Source organism: Peromyscus californicus, unplaced genomic scaffold (assembly GCF_007827085.1).
Source record: "Peromyscus californicus insignis strain IS unplaced genomic scaffold, ASM782708v3 Scaffold_8__1_contigs__length_139910024, whole genome shotgun sequence".
NCBI lineage: Eukaryota > Metazoa > Chordata > Mammalia > Rodentia > Cricetidae > Peromyscus > Peromyscus californicus.
This window is the reverse complement of record NW_026294606.1, coordinates 17,240,913-17,261,377: the sequence shown is the minus strand read 5'-3', so window position 1 is coordinate 17,261,377 and position 20,465 is coordinate 17,240,913. Positions and strand designations below refer to the sequence as shown.

Below are 20,465 nucleotides of genomic sequence, written 5' to 3'. Positions count from 1 at the left end.
AAGGTTTTCAAACAGAACAACAAAAGACTACCATACATAAATATTAATAAGATAGGGCACTGTTGTTGTTTTTTTAAAGCTCAATTAAAAATCAAACAACGCCAGACATGCTAGTTCATACCTGTAATCCTAATGCTTAGGAAGTCAAGGGGGCAGGATCAAGAGTTCGAGGCCAGCCTGGGCTACATAAAACCACCCCTCTCAAAAACCACCAACCCACCCCAGGGAACCAGGTGCGGTTTCAGCACTTGGGATGGAGGGAGAAGGATACTGAGTGTGAGGCCAGTGTGGGCTTCATCATGAGACATTGCCTCAAAACCAGCCGACCAACCAAACAACATCCTCCTCCCCCAACAAGAAAACCACCAGGATTCTTACCCATTAGAAGTCTGAATACTTGATTTTAACTCCTTCATGAAAATACAAGCCTGTCCAAGGCAAACACTAAGCTCCAGTGTCCAAGGCTGGGAGGTGGCTCAGTGGGACAGCGCTTGCCTGGCACCTGGAAGGCCCTGGGGTCCATCCTCAGTGCTGTAAAAGCTTCCTCCCAGTGCAACAAAATGAGCTGCTGTGGAATATTCCTTTACATTGTGTGAAGATATGTCTCTGCGACTGGTTTAATAAAGAAGCTGACTGGCCAATAGCTGGACAGAATAAGGTTAGGCAGGAGAGCCAAACTGAGAATGCTGGGAGGACAAAGGGTAGAGTCTGGAGTCACCAGCCAGATGCAGATGGAATGTGCCATGCTAATAAAGATGCTGCCATGTGGTAGAGTGTAAATAAGGAATATGGGTTAACTTCAAATGTAAGAGCTAGTCAGTAATAAGCCTGAGCTATTGGCCGAGCATTTGTAATTAATATTAAGCCTCTGAATAATTATTTGAAAGTGGCTGTGGGACAGGAAAACCCTGCCTACAATGAGTCAGATGAAACAACCTTTTTAGGGATTGAAAATAGTCAGGCCAGGGATGAAGCTCAGTGAGAGAGGGCTTGCCTAGCACCCATAATGCCCTGGGTTTGATCCTCACTGACGCCAAATGTTATACATACACACACACACCAAAAAAAAAAAAAATCAGAGAGAATGTAGTAGCATATAATAGATAACATATAAGATAGGTGTGGGGGCTCAGGTCTACAGTCCAGGTACTTTTTTGGAAGTTGCTTGCATGGAGACTGGAGACTGAAGCGCAGAGATCTTCTTGAGTTTAAAGCTAGCCTAGGCTACATTGTAAGTTCCAGACCAGGCTGAGCTTTAAAGTAAGACCATGTTTTAAAAACAAAACAAAACAAAACAAAAAACACTATTTGAGAGATTTCCCTAGAACCCCCACAGCTCCTCATGCCTCTTCCCCACCTGTCTGAGAGGTATTTGAGGGTGTATCAACATTAGCTTCATGCAGCTCCAACTCAGGGGCAGCATAGTCACCCAATGCCCAGGGCAGGGCACCCACATTTCTTTCTTCTACTCTAGGGCTCTTGCGATATCTCTTTACATTAGGATCATCCATTTCCCCCTTCCACAGTTTGAAATATGACTGATGAACAAAACAGGAAAGGAATATAAGAAAACATGGACAGTGTGGAAGAGCACAAAGGTTTCCTGTTCTCATTAGCCCAGAATTGTCTCCATGCACACAAGCAGTGTACATCCTATGAGAGAAGATAGGAAAAAAAATCCTTACACATACATAGAATTAAATCATGAAATTAGGCAAACAAAACAAAGCAAATGTTACCTGCATATTTCGTTGGATCATAAGAAAGGACAGCCACGAAGTACTGAAACCCTTTTCTCAGTAGGGACAGTATAATATCTGCATAGCTAGAAAGAGCACAAAAAAAATTATGTTTCATTTCTCTAGACAGAGGCTGGAGGGGGCAAGAGGTAATGAAGGAAGCCAGCATTTACTATATATTACTATCTGTAGTGAAATTCTCCTAATAAACATATAAACCTGTGTGGTGGTTTGAATAAGAATGGCCCCCATGGGCTCACAGATTTGAATACTGGTCCCCAATTGGTGGAATTGTTTGGGAAGCATTAGGAAGTGTGGCCTTGTTGGAGGAGGTGTGTCACTGGGGGTGGGCTCTGTGGTTTCAAAAGTCCATGCCAGGCACAGATAGGCCCAGTCTCTCTCCTCTCCCTCTTCCTCTCTGCCTTCTGCAGATCAGGATGTGAGCTCTCAGCTACTGCTCCAGTGCCATGCCTGTCTACCTGCAGCCATGTCTCCACCATGATGGTCATAGACTAAGTCTCTGAAACTGTAAGCAAGCCCCCAATTAAATGCTTTCTTTTATAAGCTGCCTTGCTCATGTTGTCTCTTCATAGCAACTAAGATGACCTGGTTCTTGTGCCCCAGGTTGGCCTCAAATTCACTATGGCTACATTGACCTTGAATTTCTAATCCACTTTCTAAATGCTGGGATTATAGGCATGCGATACCACATAAGTTTATGGCATGCTGAGGGTGGGAACATGAGCTTTGTGCGTGCTAGGCAGGGTTTTGTTTTGTTTTTTGATGTGTGTGTGTGTGTGTGTGTGTGTGCTCTGCCCACTGAGTGACTCAGTAAGTCTGCTGTTGGGCTCAGTTGCTGACAGTTAACAAATATCCCACGTGACTAGGACATCTCTAGAGGCATACATGTGAGGAGGGGCAAAACAGAATCCCTTTCATCTGGTTTGATGGAGCCGTGAGACTAGTGTGCAGGTAAGTTTGAGGTGACAGACAATCCAAGTTCTATAAATACGGCATTAGCCACCAGTGCTGTAGATGGTCTGTTAGTGGGTGCCACAAAGAGTGAGCGACACACTGAGTAAGTCAGCCGTGGTGGCCATGGTGAAAGGTGCTGAGTGATGCTTGGAGCTGAGGAGGCTGAGTGTCGTCAGTGAGTCAGATGTGTGAGAAGAGAAATGGCAGAAGCATGCTAAGGGTGGTGATGCACACCCACAGTCTTAGCAGCTGGGAGGCAGAGGCAGGAGCACCACAAATTCCAGGTCAGCTTGGGCTATACATGAGTTTGAGGATAGCCTTGGTTTCATCTTGAGACCCTATCTTCAAAAAAATTTTTAAATAAAAAAAAAAAAAGAAAGAAAGAAAACAATCTTTTGAGCAGAATTCTTCACTTTTTAACTTTCTGACACCCCCACCCCCAAGGTAGTTTAAATCTATAGTGCAGGCTGGTCAGCGCAGTCTTAAGAACAAGATTCTTGTTCTTGAGAGGTGTAAGGAAAAACTGTCCCTAGGACGGTGACCCATCAGAGTGGCTCAGCCATGTCTCTTGGAACAATCTGATGGATTGACAGCCATCGATCCTCTTGGAATGTGGACTTTCAATCAGTATCAAAAAAGCCATCCAGAAAGTGGGCTGGAGAGATGGCTCAGAGAGAGCACAGCCGCTTGGTGGAGGACCGAAGCCTGGTTCCTAGCATGCACACTGTTGGGCTCACAACTGCCTGCATGTTCAGCTCCTGGGTATCCAATGCCCTCTTCTGACCTCGACGGTCATCCACCGTGTGTGCATACACACACACAGATGTGCATGTGCATATACACAAGCAAACCAGAATTAATTCTGATAACAATATCCAACATGCTCCTGAGTGTGCTTCCCCTGTGACCACACACACCCCGAGAGGAGGGTGGGGGAGGAAGAGGCAGAGCGGGGGACTAGGGAGGATCTAGACTCTCTGGCCAAGCTAAAGCTTGATTCTCTAAGTAAGCCTCCCCTTGGGTGTCACTTGCCTTGTTAGCCATGAACAAAGAGGGTCAGAGTCCACTAGGGTGGCCTTCACAGCTAAGGACAGAAGAGCAATTGCAGGAAACAGTGCACTTGTCTTGCGTAATGTATAGCTTAATTTTCTTTATTTAGTCACAATAATTACAGAGACTTACCTGTGGGATGGTCTATATGTCAAATGTGTTGCTGATTGGTCAATGAATAAATCACTGATTGGCAGTGGCCAGGCAGGAAGTATAGGCGGGACAAGAAGGAGAATAGAGCTGGGAAGTGGAAGGCTGAGTCAGAGAGACACTGCCAGCCGCCATCAGGATAAGGAAGATGTAAAGTACCGGTAAGCCACAAGCCATGTGGCAAGGTATAGACTAATAGAAATGGATTAATTTAAGCTGTAAGAACAGTTAGCAAGAAGCCTGCCACAGCCATACAGTTTGTAACCAATATAAGTCTCTGTGTTTACTTGATCGGGTTTGAGCGGCTTGGGACTGGCGGGTGAGAGAGTCTGTCCTGACTGTGGGCCAGGCAGGAAAACTCAAGCTACAAATGGCGCCCAATGTGGGGCTCGAACCCACGACCCTGAGATTAAGAGTCTCATGCTCTACCGACTGAGCTAGCCGGGTGGCCAGCAGCAAAACTCTAGCTACACTTACCAGCATTAAATGTGGATCAAGTCCAATACTGAGGGAACAACTGAGCCCAATGGACCTGTTTTCCCTTTGGTCTGAACTCAATATCCTGCTCTCTCCCTGCCATCCTGTGGACTTTCATAGAGCAAACCAAAATCCATGAAGGGACTAAGCCCAAAGAAACAGAAGAACATGCTGGAGGGGGTTCAGGAAATAGCTACTGACTTAAGCATTTTGCAGAACTGAATGTGGTCCACAAATATAGTGTGATATGAAGATGCAGGAGTTTCAAGTGATACTTTGAGCTGATGAAGGACAAATGCAGAGCACTCACTAGAAATGTGATGTGGATATTTGGAAGAGCTGGGTAACAGAACTGTCATGGCAAAAGCCATGCCCACTTCCCCAGCACCTGACCCCGATCTGATCCCAAGTGAATGTTGGGCTTCTAAGACATTTCTGTTTAGAAGTTTATCTTCTTCTTGGCACAAAATGGCCTGCTGGACAAAGAACTGCCCTTGCCTCAACTGTTGACAGTATGAATGCTGTCCTTTCTGGATGAGCAAGACACAAGGAGAAGTGACTACTGAACCTTGCCAAGACAGAGTAAGATGGTCTTTCAAAATTCCTGCTTCTATAGCTTCTCGGCCTTTTGGCTAAGATCAAGTGTAGTATCTGTTCTTATCAAAAAGTCCCACTTCTAAAAATAATCTGTCAGATATTCTAGGCCTGTAGCCAAATTGAATGCCCCAACGATGCTGAGAAACTTTAGGTGACTGTCCAGACTGCCAGCTGCCTTTGTCTATTCTCACAAGAATTTCGGAATTTGCTTGCTTGCATTTTCCGTTTTCTCAGGTATTATTATGTTCCTTCTCAGGTCTTTGATGGAGTTGAAGACTAGATAGTTACAGTTATAATCCTCTCATATCTTAGCTAAGAACATTTTAGATACTAAAGTTAGAATCTTCAGGACAGGACAGCTATCAAAATAATCTTGGTAATTTGCCATTTACCTATGATCTGGACATTTAGCATGTCTTTCTTGTTTGATGTTGTTCTTGTTCTTATAGTTCCATTTTTGTTTATGTTATTACCCTTTGTTTTTCCTGGACAATATTTGATAATCATTCTTATTGTATATAGTTTGCATTAAGTTTAGAACCTTCTTATTTAGACAAAAAGGGGAAATGTAGTGGTATATGCTCCACCTATGACCTTGGGCTATAGGACCTGAAGGAGGCGGTGCTTCCTGCCATTATATGTGACCTCTTACATCTAAGAATCTAATGGGAATGTAATAAATAGTTATTAGAAAGCTGAATACAAGGAACAGAATACAGTGATCATTCAGGGGCAAGCATTGCAGAGAAAAGCCCAGATGAGGAAGCAGAGTGGGGTGGGATGTAGGTAGGAAAATGAGAGGAGAGGAGAGAGAGAGAGAAATTATCAGTGAAAGAAAGAAAATATGTATATTTCTGGTGTGGATGTTCTAATTTTCAAAGATTAGGTTTGGCAATAGCCTTACATATAATGCAATTGATTTTTTTTAATTAAAAAAAATATATGTCCCTGACTCAGAGCTTGAACTTTTTGGCCATGTGTTAAGAGCCTGCCTCTATTTAATGAGTAATTCAATATCTAACCTGTCAAATCCAAGGAGACACATATGTGGCATTATTTACACAGGAAAAAGGGATTGCATTTCCCTCGAATGCTTTCTTTTTTTTTTTTTTTTTTTTTTTTTGGTTTTTTCGAGACAGGGTTTCTCTGTGTAGCTTTGCGCCTCTCCTGGAACTCACTTGGTAGCCCAGGCTGGCCTCGAACTCACAGAGATCCGCCTGGCTCTGCCTCCCGAGTGCTGGGATTAAAGGCGTGCGCCACCACCGCCCGGCTTCGAATGCTTTCTTAATTTTGCTTTCTAGTAAAGCTAGGTATAAATATGATCACCATATTTCTTTTCTTTGAATTCCTACAGCAACTCTTCAAGGTCATGTGATGTGGAGATCTGAGCAAACTCAGCAGGTTAGAAGCTTAACTGTCAGGTACTAGCTGCCTAAGTTGGGACACGTCTCTTTGACCTTAAATTTCTCATGTGCAAATTGAAATCAAGACAGCATCTATGTCATAGGGCTGTCAGGCTAGTTAAATGTGTTAACACACACTGAATATTCCAAACAATGCCTGGCACAGGACAAGAGTCCAACAGCTGTTAGCCACAGTGATGGTGCTAGCAGAAATGGTCTCAGGTTGCGGAGGAGTAAACTGAGGCTTAGAGAACCACAGCACAAGGCAGCAGAGCTTGCAAAGTGACAGAACCATTGGCATCACACATTCTTTAGCTTCCCTCAAACTCAGGTAAACACAAAGAAAACCAAAACAAGTGAAGAAACTGTGCTGGTGGAAGGCCCACCTCTCTGCCCAGACCCTGCACCTCAGAAAGTCCCTCCAAACACAGCTCCTCCCCCAGAGATGCTCAAGACCACTCCCACAGGGTATTTAAACTGCCCCCCCAGAAAGTAGACACTTGGTTTTTCAGTCTCTTGTCCTTGTCTCCTCTCTGGGGGGCCGGAGAATCATCATTAAACTGGGAATTTTTTCTAATTTGGTCTGATTTGGATTGCTGCATCGATGGAGAAGTTTATTGTGGTGCAAAAACTTTTCAGAAACCAACTTACCGATCATGGTCACCTGGATTGATAGCCACTAATGATCCTCTATCCCAAATCCTGTCAAACTTGCCAATATTCACTCTGCTCAAAAGAGAGGAGAAAAGTTGTTACATTTTGTCTAAAAAAGGTCAAATATCAAACAAGATGTCTGGTGTTCCCCAGGGGACATGTTGGGACCTCACCCATCATCAAGGTATCAGGATCAAATGTTGGCTTTTCTTTATAGACTTTAGAGGGGTATACTGACCCACCTAACTGTGGACTAAGGGGACTGTCCACTTCCTAACTCCCACAGCAGTCTCCTTGTTTTGTTGTGACTTGGGAAAAGAGAGAGGACAGAGGGCAGCTGTACCAAGCTTTCTAATCTGCTGACAGCTCACAAATAATGATATAGATACTTATTATTTATTATGAAAGCTCGACCTTTAGCTTAGGCTAGCTCTTATAACTTAAATTAACCCATTTATATCAATGTACATTCTCCCACATGGTGTTATCTCTCTTCCATCTATCACTTCCTCCTTCCTCTCTGTGTCTTGCTGGAGATTCTGCCTTTCTTCTTCCCAGAGTTCTCTCTCTGCCTGGAAGTCCTGCCTATACCTCCTGCCTAGCTATTGGCCATCCAGCTTTTTATTACACCAATCATAGCAATACATCTTCACACAGTGTGCACATATCCCACAGCAGGCAGTGAGTGACAGCTCTGTTCCCTGCCCCTGGCTCAGGCATCAGGCTCTGTCAGGTACCATATTGCCTCCTGCGCCTTGTAATTCATTTGGTTACAGGCTCAGGTGCCAGGTGGACAACACAGTTTTCCTCTCCTTTCTTTAGCTGTTCTGGATCATAATAATGATTTGGAAAGTTTGAGAGCTATCCCCATTGCAGGGCATTTTCCCACCAACCCCACAGCTCCCCAGAGTTTTCTTGAGTGAGAGCAGCAGGAAATATTAGATAGAAGGATTTAGATTGTGGAAATAAACAGATAGAAAATACAGGATAGCCTCAAGAGGGCCTGGAACCTATTCCAACGGGCCCTGTCTCTGCCCAAGGGTTTTTATAGAGACGCCAAGGGGTGGAGCAAAAGACCTCCTCCCCCAGCACAGCCAAGTGCAGACCATCTCAGACACCTGCACTCAGGCCTGTAGTCCTAATCATCCTCTCTATGCAGATCTGCTGAGTAAAGCCACGAGGAACCTGGAAATGGGCTCCCACACCCCATGAAGTGGAAAGATGGGGGTTTGGTAAGAACAGTTGTAGGACAATAATTCTTGTTGCTGCAGAGGTAGACAGGAGTGGTGAACAGATTCCCCATTCCACCCCAGCAGGGCCTAACAAGACCCACCTTCATTGTTACTGTTATTACTCATTGTTATTATGTGTGGTGTGTATGTGTGTGCAAGCACATGCATACTAAGGTATGCACATGGAGGTCAGAGGACAACATTCAGGAGTTAGTTCTTCCTTCTACCATGGGCTTTGGGAACTGAACCTAGGTCATCAGACTTGCATGGCAGGCATTTTTACTCTCTGAGCCATCTTGCTGGAGCCTGAAACTTGCTATCTAGATTGGGTTGGCCTCCAACTCACAGAGATTTGCCTGTTTTTTTTTTTTTTTGTTTTTTTTTTTTTTGGTTTTTCGAGACAGGGTTTCTCTGTGTAGCTTTGCGCCTTTTCCTGGAACTCACTTGGTAGCCCAGGCTGGCCTCTGCCTCCTGAGTGCTGGGATTAAAGGCGTGCGCCACCACCGCCCGGCTCGAGATTTGCCTGTTTTAAGCACTGTGTTAAGGCGTGTGCCACCATCCCTTTTTAAATGAACAAGTGGATGGGTAAAGCACTTACCACAGAAGCACAAGGGCGTGCGTTCGGATAGCCAGAGCTCATGTAAAAGCAAGACATGTTTGCAAGAGCAGTGCTCTTATGGTGAGATGGGAGATGGAGGCAGGAGAATCCAACAAGTATAAAGGCCAGCGACTCTGGAGTACACAGTGGCCATGAAACCCTGTCTCAAACAGGGTGGTAGGCAAGGACTGGCATCTAAGGTTGTCCCCTGACTGCCACCCATGTGCCATAGCATGTACACATTCAAATATGTACTCACACTCTCACACATTCGTTCACATACACTCACACACACTCACATACAAAATGGTACGGATAGAGCACTCAGTCACATAGCTAAACACATACTAACATTCAGACACATATGCACTTGCACACATTTACACATATACTTCCATGTCCCACTCACACTTTCACACATACACACAACTTCACTCTTACATACTCACACATTCACATTTACATACACACACTCATTCACTCTCTCACACGTAATACACAGTGGTGCAAGGGATCACTCAGTCACACTCACACTCGCCCACCCACTCATTCACACTCACTCACACACTCACATAATGGTGCAGATAGAGCACCCAGTCCTACCTGGGAAGATCAAACAGGCTACAGCAGTACAATGAGATATTCCCCGAAGAGCTCTGTAATAAAACAATGAAAACATTTTTACACTTAGCTAGGTAATTTTTAAATGGTCAAGGAAAGGAAACAGGGCTCAGACAAAGCCAAGGAGATAGAGGGAACACACATTAAACACAGTAACTTTATTGGAGTTTAACTGTAACTTATATTTTCTTTTAAAACCTGGATGGGGCCGGCCAGATAGCTCAGAGGGGAAGGTTGCAGCCAGGCCTGACAACCGGGTTTAATCCCTGGGCCCTACAGGATGGAAGGAGAGAGCTGACTCCCACAAGCTGCACACTAACCTCTACATGTGCACCATGATATATGCACATATATATTCTACATCTATATATCTATTCCTAATATCGATTCAGCTATTATTCATCATCTATGTACCAAACTATCATCTCTATGTTTAGCTCTAATTCTATCATTTATCTTTAATATTTGTCTATCTATTATCTTTTGTTTTGAGAGAAAAATCTCACTATGTAACCTAGACTTGCCTTTGTAGCCATATGTTTTCTCAGGTCCCACCTGGCCCTATGGTCCTGAGTTCCTCCATCCTGCCCGGCCCCACTTATAAAATAATCATTCAGAGGCTTAATATTAATTATCAACTATATGGCCTCTGGCAGGCCTCTTGCTAGCTAGCTCTTATAGTTTAACTCAACCTATAACTACTTATCTATCACCACATGTTCCGTGGCTTTACCTGCATCCCATTACATGTTGCTCCTAGGATGGTAGTCTGGCATCTCCCCCACTCCACCTTTCTCTTTCCTGTCTCTCTCCTTGGGTTTCCTGCCTGTCTCTAAGCTACCTTGCCATAGGCCAAAGCAGCTTATTTATTAACCAATGGGAACAGCATATATTCACAGTGTACAGAAAGACATCCCCCAGCAAGTCTTGAATTCATGATCCTCCTGCCTCCACCTTCCAAGGGCTGAGCTGCCATTTATATGCTGAAGCCCTAGCTTATCACAGTGTATAACACATAGGTAATGTGAAGCCCTGGCTCATCACAGTGTATAACATGTAGGGGATCTGAAGCCCTGGCTCATCACAGTATATAACACATAGGTGATCTGAAGCCCTGGCTCATCACAGTGTATAACACGTAGGTGATCTGAAGCCCTGGCTCATCACAGTATATAACACGTAGGTGATCTGAAGCCCTGGCTCGTCACAATGTATAAACATGTAGGTAATCTGAAGCCCTGGCTCGTCACAGTGTATAACACATAGGTAATGTGAAGCCCTGGCTCATCACAGTGGATAACACGTAGGTGATTGGAAGCCCTGGCTCGTCATAGTGCATAACACGTAGGTGATCTGTGGTAAAGAGCAGCCATTTGACATTGGTTTAACATCTTAAGAACTCGTGGGAAAAAGTCATTTTTGGTGAGGCATGGAAATAACTAGTCACCACAATCGATACAAACCTTAAATAACTTGGCACCAGCAATTTCATTGAGTGGTTCCTCTGTGTACGAAAGATTCTGTTCTGCAAAAAATTCCCGAATCCCAATTTCACTAATTTCTACACCAACTACAGTGTGGCCCTGGTCTGCAAACCTGCAGAAAAACACAGTTGCACCTCAACTTTACTTCATATACAGCACAGAATAAAAACCATAATAAACAGATAGTCCCTCTGGCTGGGAATACAACTCGGTAACCAAGTCCGGCATGACATCATATTGCCAATTCTAGTACTGAGGAAGATAAAGATCTTGGGATTGAGGGCACGCTAGACTATTCAGCAAGACTCTGTTTCAAAATTTAAAAAATGGGTGGTGGTGGCGCACGCCTTTAATGTCAGCATTTGGGAGGCAGAGGCAGGTGAATCTCTATGAGTTCAAGGCCAGCCTGGTCTACAAAGCAGGTTCCAGGACAGCTGAGGTTACACAGAAAAACCCTGTCTCGAAAAAAAAAATCATCAAAATTGAAAAAATTATAATTAAATGAATTTTTAAAAATTGCCACATGTGGCTAGTAGTTGCCATATTAGAGTTGCAAACTTGAGGTATTTTGTGCATTTTTGGTAATAATCCTATAATTTCCATTTATTAACAATAAACATAATTGGAAAAATGAATCTCATTACCATACACAAATAGCTAATGAGCTCTATAGTTATAGATTTCACATTTTGAGGATCTTAAACAGTACCAGAAGTCTTAGAAGGCAAACAGTAGCAGGTGCACAAATATTGAGACAGAAATATGTTTATATCAAATTACATAAAAACTAGTCAGTTCTGCTGTAATAGAGTACAAGCCTAGCTAAATGTTACTACACTATGCAAAAAATTCACAAGGCTGATGGGAAAGTGAGGCTTAGGAAACAATATGAAAACCTTTGTGAGCTGAGCATGGGGGCACAGGCTTGTAATTCCAGCACTTGGGAAGTGGAGGCAGGAGGATCAGGGGTTCAAAGCCTCACAGCCATACAATGAGTTTGACACTAGCTTGAGCTACAGGAGACCCTGTCTCAAAGACCCACAATGGGGGCTGGAGAAATAGCCCAGGGGTGAAGAGCACTTGCTGCCCTTGAAGAAGATCCGAGTTCAGCTCCCTGCACCAGTATCAAGTGACTCACAATGGCCTGTAACTCCAGCTCCAGGGAATCTGATGCCCTTTTCTGACCTCCAAGGGCAACAGCACTCATGTGCACACACCAATTAACATATAGTTCAAATAAATCTTTAAAAAACACAACAAAACCAAAAATTAGGAATGAGGCAAAGGCTCAGTGGGCAAAGTGCTTATTCTCAAGCATGAGGACCTGAGTTCAGATCCCCAGCACCCACAGAGAAAGCCAGGCATGGCAGCCCATACCTGCAACGCCAGTGCCGAGAGGATCCCTGGGGCCTGTCAGCAGACTCCAGGTTCAGTGAGAGATCCTGTCTTTAAAATAAGGTGGAGATCACCAAATAAGTCCACCAAATAAGGTGGACTTTGGATAGCACACGTGTATCTGAACATACAAGTACACATACATATCACACACACACACACACACACACACACACACACACACACACACACACACCTGCCAGTGTCACAGTTGGATAAAAAGTACAGTGGAGCACTACCATCTGATGGAGTCGGTTTTAAAAGGTGGGTGTTGGGAACTGCTCTGTGTGTACTGCTGTGACGTGATGGGATGAGGGGAACTGAATGGTGAGCTTCTAACACCAAGTGTGGAGGGGAAAGGCTGGGCCTGGGGGCAAACTGAGTAGCAGGGCACTGTTTGAACAGCATACATGTGGATTTAGTCTGTTCATACACAGTTTAACTCATCGTGGCTGAGTTTGCCTCTCATCTGATGTCTTCTTCAGAGGAAATCACGGGTGACCAAAGGTGAGTGTCACATGACGTTCCAACCATTCTTTCATACATTAACTGAGAATGGAGGGCACATTTCAAAACAAGAACAAGATGGACTGTGCCTATTATCTACGCAAGAGTGCATGCTCCCAACGTGGGCAGAGCATGGACTATTTATAGTTCTAAAATGAAACATACTAATAACTTGTCTTTTATACTGCCCAGGGAATTGGTAATCTAGCATATAGAGACTGTTGTTTTCATTCTTTGTACATGTTTTTGAAGTTACAGAATATAAGCAAAGGTTATCCAAATTGACTGCATATATTCTTATTTCCCAGTCAACACATGCAGCGTTGCCTGGATACAAATAGGGCAAAAGTGAGACCCTAACATAATGTCAATCTCTCATTTTAATGCTTTGTGGCCCCTGTTCCTAGTTAGTTTATCTGCTCATATTCAATGTTTGTACATACACAGGTCAGTTACGTGAGTGAAAATTTCTCTAAGATGATAACTTACATGCAATTACAGTAGCTTGATTCTGTATTTTTATTCCAATTTTATTATTATTTTGCAGTTTTGGGAAATGAAGCCTGAGCCTGTGGATGTTAGGCAAGGACTCTCCTACTGAATTACATCCCCAAACCTTGAATTTTTTTTGTTACAAATGGATTGAGACCCCCAAAATATCCAATAAACATCTAGCTAGCTAGCTATATAGTTTCATTAATGTTGCCTAAAATCTCTGCTCCAGCCACAGAATTACCATTTCTGTTTATGGAGTTGTTTTCTCATAGGTAGGTTGCAAAAATCAGTCTCTTCTGGTTTGACAAGAACCCATTAAAACATGGGCCTAATAAGAAATATAATTCTTAATTTCATGGCCACACTTGAATATCAGGTTATAATAACCATTTAAAATTTTTGTCAATTCTTTATTTATGAGTATGTGTATGTCTCTGTATGTACGCTGTGTGTGTGTTCACAGAGGCTGGAAGAGGGTGTTAGAGGCGGTTGGGAGCCACCTGATGTGGGTACTGGGAATTGAATGGGAGTCCTCTGAAGGAGTGGCAGATGCTCTTAGCCACAGAGCTTTCTGGCTAGTCCCGTAACAGCCATTTAATATATGCTCTTAGCTACGAGTTGAGACAGTGTGGGCTGCAAAAATTTCACTCTCTCTATTGGAGACTAAAATCCAAATGCATATGTTTTGTGGGTAGATCACTGGTATTTACATGGGGGGAGGTGGAGCATTTGAAAGTAAGTCTATTTTGTTTTCACTACCCTTTTTCCCTCCAATCTTTTGTTCTTTCCTGCTCAGTGGTAGATAGAAGTCCTCAACACTTACGTTCTTCAGCAAATACACATCTTGGAGGATGTGTTTGTGGCTGTGTATTATCATGACAGCAGCGTTCTATGTAAAAAGTAGTTTCTAGGGTTGTGACTCAGGGTAACCCTGAAGTAAAGGTGGCTTGTTAATTAGGGTGAGTTCTTTTTGTAGAGGACGGTTCACTGGTTTTGTAACAGTGACTCACAATAACAAAAACCTCTGTTTGCTCCTGGGAGGAAGGGAGGGTTGAGCTGAACTCTGGACTATAAACACTGCCCTGCTAAAAGCTTGTGTTACAGTTTGTGTTTTTCTGTTGTCTTCCATTTCAAATATCCATAGTTATTGAAATTTCTAAGCTCCATATAGACATTAAGTCACATACAGAGATCCAGGAGATATGAAAAAGGAGGCTGTTCATTCCAAAATAATTCACTCCCTAATTGCCAAGATCACAGGTGTGTACCACCACCCTAGTTTTAAGCAATGCTGGGGACTGAACCCAGGGCCTTGTACATGCTAGACAAGTGCTCTACCAACTGTGCTAAATCCTCAGGTGCTCCCCCCAATATTTTGGGGTTTTTTTTTTTGGCCTTTGAAACAAAATGCAGAAAGACAAGGTCAGGCCTGACTCAGTTTACATTCTTGTTTGGAAATAGTATCTCTAATTTTATAACTATCACAGAGTCTCCTAAAAATAAAGACACTTGTATTTGAGAATGGGATTTTGTTATTGATCTTTGTATGTTTGCTTGATTGGCTTTTTGAGACAGAGTCTCACCTAGCCCAGCAGCCCTTAAACTTGCATGTAGCCAAGGCTGGCCTTGAATTCCTGATCCTCTTGCTGCCACCGCCCAAGCATTACTATTATGGGTGTGTCCTGCCACACTTGACCCTGAGAATTGTAGCTGTTTCTTCTCCAGTCCTGCTTGGGTCGCAGCTGCTCAGACCCAGGTAAACACACAGAGACTTATATTACTTATAGACTGTATGGCCGTGGCAGGCTTCTTGCTATCTAGTTTTTATATCTTAAATTAACCCATTTCTATTAATCTATAACTTGCCACATGGTTTGTGGCTTACTGGTACTTTACATCTTGCTTCTCATGGCAGCTAGCAGCGTCTCCTGATTCAGCCTTCCCTTCCAAGCATTCTCCTCTCTGCTTATCCCGCCTATACTATACTTCCTGCCTGGCTACTGGCCAGTGTTTTATTTATCAATCAATCAGAGCAACACATTCACAGTATACAGAAAGACATCCCCAGCAGAGAATGGGTTTTTTTCTTTCTTTCTTTTTTTAACCTACACATAGCCTGTTAAATATTCACCCCAGTATTACTCCACAAAAACCAGTTAATGCTTACCATTTCATCTCAACCGCTTTTCCACAGAGTGGGAAAAACACTCTCAGTCCATGCTGGCCTTTAAGAAATGTATCCAAATGCTTCTTTAATAGCCTGGGGAGAAAAACAAAGTCACAACAATGCTTGCTTTAACTAGGTCAATGCAGAGAAAGGGGAGAGTAGAATTAATGACACTAAAAACTTCTCATGAATTATCTCAGTGCGCCCAACAATGTAACAAGAAGGCAATGTTACTTATTACAACCTCCAGTTTACACTTAAAGAAACAGGGAAGCTTAAGGAACTTGCTTCATTACACAGCTACTTAGTATCAAATATGACTAACAACCTGAGTTTTCAAGACTGGGAAATAACTTCTTATTTCCTTGAGTGATACATTTGGAAAAGTCTGTCCTAATTGTTCAGTTGGAACCTCCAGCTCACTCCTGCTTGATCCCGAAAGCCCCATTCCTGTCTCTCCAAACCTCACCCTCTCAGAGAATCTCCATCAAAGGGAAGGCACCAAAGAGCCCCGTTCCTAATTTTTGGTGTTACAGCAGCTCCTCCCCCCAAAGTTGCCAGCAGCCCAAATCCCTGCCTAAAGTGGTCAGCTTTTGACCATACTTGGGCACAAACCCAGTTTGTGGTGACAAGTCATCACCCCTTGCCTACAACATATATAATCTCCCTGCTTTAGTTCCAGTGTGTGACTTCTCTTGCCTCAATTTCTGGGCCTGGAAAACTCACCCAGGACTTGCTTTGCTCACATAAACCTGTTCTTTTACTTTTCCAATTTGGCTTGATCTGGCTTACTGCGATTGTGATACAGAAAACCTATTACTGATCACCACATTTATACTCTTTTGTTTATGAAAGTGACATTAAGAAGGAGTTCTCTGGACCTGTACATTTTCAGTACTTCACAGAATAGCCTCTCAATGAGCTTAACTCTTCTTTCTTTAATTTTAATTAAATTATGTTGTGTGTGTGTGTGTATATATATGTACACATCTGTGTCATGACACATGTCTAAAGGTCAGAGGACAACTTCCAAGAGTCAGTTCTCACTTTCCATCAAGTGGGGCTTAGAGGCGGAATGTAGGCTGTTAGGGTTGGTGCCAAGTGCCTTCCTCTGCTGAACCAGTTTGCTGGCCCTCACCTTCACTTTAGAACACGTGGCGACATAAGCTTACGTGTTGCTTCAGCATTTGCTGCATGTATAAGCACCATGACAAAAGTTTGGGTGATTTTTTAAAATGAAGATGCATTTCATAACTCTAAGATGTCATTGTCTGTAAGTCATATCATTATATAATGAGAGAAATTAAAGTATGATATGCTATGGATGCTTTCTGATTTCTGAAAGGCTACATAATATGAGACAATTACAATGTGTATCTGAAAATAAACCCCAAAATGTATTTGTATATTACTGTCAAAGCCAGCTTCTTTCTTTTTCCCTTTTTTTCTTCTTCTTTTCTTCTGGAGACAAAGTCTCATGGAGCCAAGCTCTGGCCTCAAACTCCCTTATGAAGCTTCAACTTCTGATCCTCCTGCTCCCATTTCTCAAATGCTATGACAGGCATACACCACCACACCTAGTTTTGTTCAGTGCTGCGGATCAAACCAAGAGTGTCCTGCATGCTAAGAGAGATCTCCACCAACTGAGGCACACACTGCCCCCTCACCCCAGTCAATTTCTGATAAAGCATTTCTCTGTCAGAGACCAAACATGTCTTACTGATGCCCTTGTTCCTGATGAAATCCGATGTGACGGGTCACCCACTTATCTTGCCATTCTTCCAGGGTTAGTACGCGGTTCTTCTGCACTTCAGTATCAGGGTGTTCTTTCACATCAGGTGAAGTTGAATCATCCATAGTTTGTAGATAATTTTTGTCTCAGAGGCTGGTGTCTCCAGAGCCTAAATGGAAAAAAATATCTGCAATGATGTCATTCAGGAACTGTGATTCTATTGATGAACTGTACAAAACCCTTTTACCTTTGACAACAGTTTTTTTTAAATATATCAAGATCAAAGCCAGGAGTGTTGCCACCTGCACCCCAAACTTGGGAGACAGAGGCAAGAGGGTTGTTGCAAATTCCAGGCCAGCTTGGTCTATATAGTGGGTTCCAGGCCAGCCAAGGCTACAGAGCAGGACTTTGTCTCAAAAACAAACAAGATAGGCATGATGCTATATGCTTTTAATCCTAGCACTAGGGAGGCAGAGGCAAGAGGCTCTCTGTGAGTTCAAGGCCAGTCTGGTTTACATAGTGAGTTCCAGGCCAGTCAAGGTGACAGTGAGACCCTGTATGAAAACAAACAAAAAACCAAAACCAACCAAACAACAACAAAACCCAATTTTCAACATCCAATAAGTCATATCAAAAATTACATTTCAGTGAGTATAGGACTAAAAACACTTCCTTGTTATATATCAGGAAAGATGTCTCAGAGAATAATCTGCACTCTGCCCTACAAGGCTACAGAAGGAACAAAGAGAAGGCCGGCTGTAAGAAGTTGACAAAAGGAGCCTGTGATTTTAGCTTTTCTGAACCATCCAATGCCCTAGTTTCCTAGTTTCGCTCCTACTCCCACTTGTGGGGCTAGCGCGGTTAGGAGAGGAGGGCTCGGGGTTCTGCACTGCCTATAGTCATCCATTGGCTGGCCCCACGGCTAGATCAGAACTCAGCCTGTTGAACCTGTCCCGTCCTTTACCAGCAGCCCTCTGCTTTCTGTGTCCTGACATTTGGTAGGGCTTCAGGAGGGAGGAAAAAAAAAATAGACACATGGATCCAATATATTATTGCTACGCCATAAGTTTGTATTTTCAAATAACTTTCTCATAGCTTTTGGAAAGGTACTGAAGATTGAACCTAGGGGTTCATACATTCCAGACAAGCACTATGCCACTGGGCTACATCCCTGCTCCCATTTGCATAAGAACATGAACAAGAAGGGAACTGAGGGGGTAGGAACTTCATGTACCTGCAATTGCAGTTAGACTATGTAAGGAGATGCCTGCCCTTCCAATTTTTTTTTTTTTTATTTTTGGTTTTTCGAGACAGGGTTTCTCCATGTAGTTTTGGTGCTTGTCCTGGATCTCATTCTGTAGGCCAGGACGGTCTTGAACTCACAGAGATCCGCCAGGCTCTGCCTCCCGAGTTCTGAGATTAAAGGCACACGCCGCCTCCCAGCTGCCCTTCCAATATTAAGGGCAATATAACACCACAGTTCTGGGGACTGGAGAGATGGTTCAGTGGTTAAGAGCACTTGTTCTTGGCAAAGGACCGAGGTACAATTCCCAGAAACCACATGGTACCTTATGGTGGTCTGTAACCCCAGTTCCAACAGTCCAGCAGGCATGTATGCTTGTGTATACAGGCATACAGGTAAGATATTTAGTTCACATAAAGTAAAACAAATAAATCTAAAAAAATTTTCCAGAATTCCGACCTGCCCTTTAAACCACTGGTGACCATGTGACTTGAATGTAATGATTTTATTTGTGAAATGGCAAACATGTCACAAAAAGCAGCAATTTAAGGAAATGTCCTTTTGTTGCATGATTTAGATTCTGTGCTTAGGATTAAGGACACCCCCATTAACTCTGGGAACAAAAATGCAGTTCACAGCAAGTATTTACTAACAAAAGCCTTTTTCCAGGTCCTGATGTCAGGGGGCAAAGCCCAGAATTCTGAAAGGTCAGCAGGAAGTATGGGATTATTGTGGATACAGAAAAGCAAGAGAATTGCTCTTTCCCCATTTTCTCTCATCAGAAACTGTGGTACTAAAAGTTGCCCTCAGAGAGAAGTGCTCTTCTGTACACAGAATAAAGCATAATCTTTACCCTGCCTAGCTCTATCCCTCTCACCGAATCTGGTGCTGAAAGTATCATAAATACAATCACTTAGCTGTAGTAACAGTGCCTCAATGTGGTGTTCACTGTTCATTTCTGGAGAAATAAAATTATGAACACAATAAAAGACAATACAAGTGCAAAGTACGAGGATAAGAAAAGACAAACCCACAATAGTTCCTCTCATAAATGTCCTCTTCCAGCATACTCATTGGTCCAAGGCCTCCGTACCTAAAAAACACTTGTTTCCGCTTTAGGATTTTTTTTTTTTTTTTTTTTTAAACAGAGGGTCTGTCTGGAATTCACTATGTAGTCCGGGCTGATCTCTAACTCACTGAGTTCCTCCTGCCTCAGCTCTCTTGTGCTGGGTTACAGGAGTGCACCATAACGCCTGGCTTCTGCGTTTGTTTAATTTTTAAATTTCGTTAAACTGAAAAGTAACTTCACTAAAGTCCACAGATCTCGAGTATGGTTCAGGGAAGCATTTTACCCTTGGACATGTATTCTCTGAAACACACCACTAAGCACGGAGGCTACTTAATACAATGAACTCAAAGCATTTGCTTTCTGATCTCTTCCCAGTTTTTGCTGCGGTGCCCGAAGCCCCTCTTCGGGACGCGGGGAGGTGGGTCATCCGTGCTTTTCACACATTCTGAAGAACACTGTAACAGGCTCATACAGTCTTAGCAAAACCACTCACCCGCTGGGAACTTACCTCGGATGCGCCCAGCTGTCTTCCTCAGACCCTAGCCCGCCCTTCTGTCTGCAACAACCGGAGCTGTGCAAGGACGCGCAGGCCCCGCCTCAGGGGCGAAGGCCCCGCCCAATATGGACAGGTCACACCCCGGAGAAGATGTCCGGCCTCCAAGTCCTATAGGCCCTGCCGGGGCGTGAGAACCCCGGCCAGAACGCGCAGACGCCTCTGCACGCCAGGCCACGCCCAAGACACTCCGGCCCCGCCTAGGTCGTATTGACCCCCCGCCCCCGGTACAAGGACCCCGCCCAGGCCACTCAGGCCCCGCCCCCAAACCAAAGCCTCGCCCCCCCCCCCATCGTACCCCCCGCGCAAGGGCTCCGCCCAGAG

At 43.7% G+C, this 20,465-nt stretch overlaps 1 protein-coding gene and 1 pseudogene across 3 annotated transcripts in view; one reads left to right on the top strand and one right to left on the bottom strand.

The window, feature by feature from the left end:
• The window catches only part of Tpmt (thiopurine S-methyltransferase), a 23,480-nt gene extending 3,158 nt beyond the window's left edge, over nucleotides 1-20,322 (bottom strand). The window contains exons 1-8 of one of the 3 annotated variants that reach the window (XM_052728834.1): nucleotides 20,097-20,322; nucleotides 17,265-17,445; nucleotides 15,545-15,637; nucleotides 10,960-11,092; nucleotides 9,479-9,531; nucleotides 7,043-7,117; nucleotides 1,740-1,825; nucleotides 1-1,653 (exon numbers count right to left, since the gene is read on the bottom strand). The exon at nucleotides 1-1,653 is cut by the window's left edge and continues 830 nt beyond it. In XM_052728834.1, the coding sequence (XP_052584794.1) occupies nucleotides 1,613-1,653; nucleotides 1,740-1,825; nucleotides 7,043-7,117; nucleotides 9,479-9,531; nucleotides 10,960-11,092; nucleotides 15,545-15,637; nucleotides 17,265-17,401 (618 nt within the window). In that variant the 5' untranslated portion in view covers nucleotides 17,402-17,445; nucleotides 20,097-20,322 and the 3' untranslated portion in view covers nucleotides 1-1,612. Of the gene's footprint in view, nucleotides 1,654-1,739; nucleotides 1,826-7,042; nucleotides 7,118-9,478; nucleotides 9,532-10,959; nucleotides 11,093-15,544; nucleotides 15,638-17,264; nucleotides 17,464-20,096 lie in introns of all 3 variants that reach the window. The other 2 variants (XM_052728833.1, XM_052728832.1) reach the window with 2 other exon arrangements.
• Nucleotides 5,004-5,138, top strand: LOC128104886 (uncharacterized; annotated as a pseudogene).
• Nucleotides 20,323-20,465: the final 143 nt, after the last annotated feature.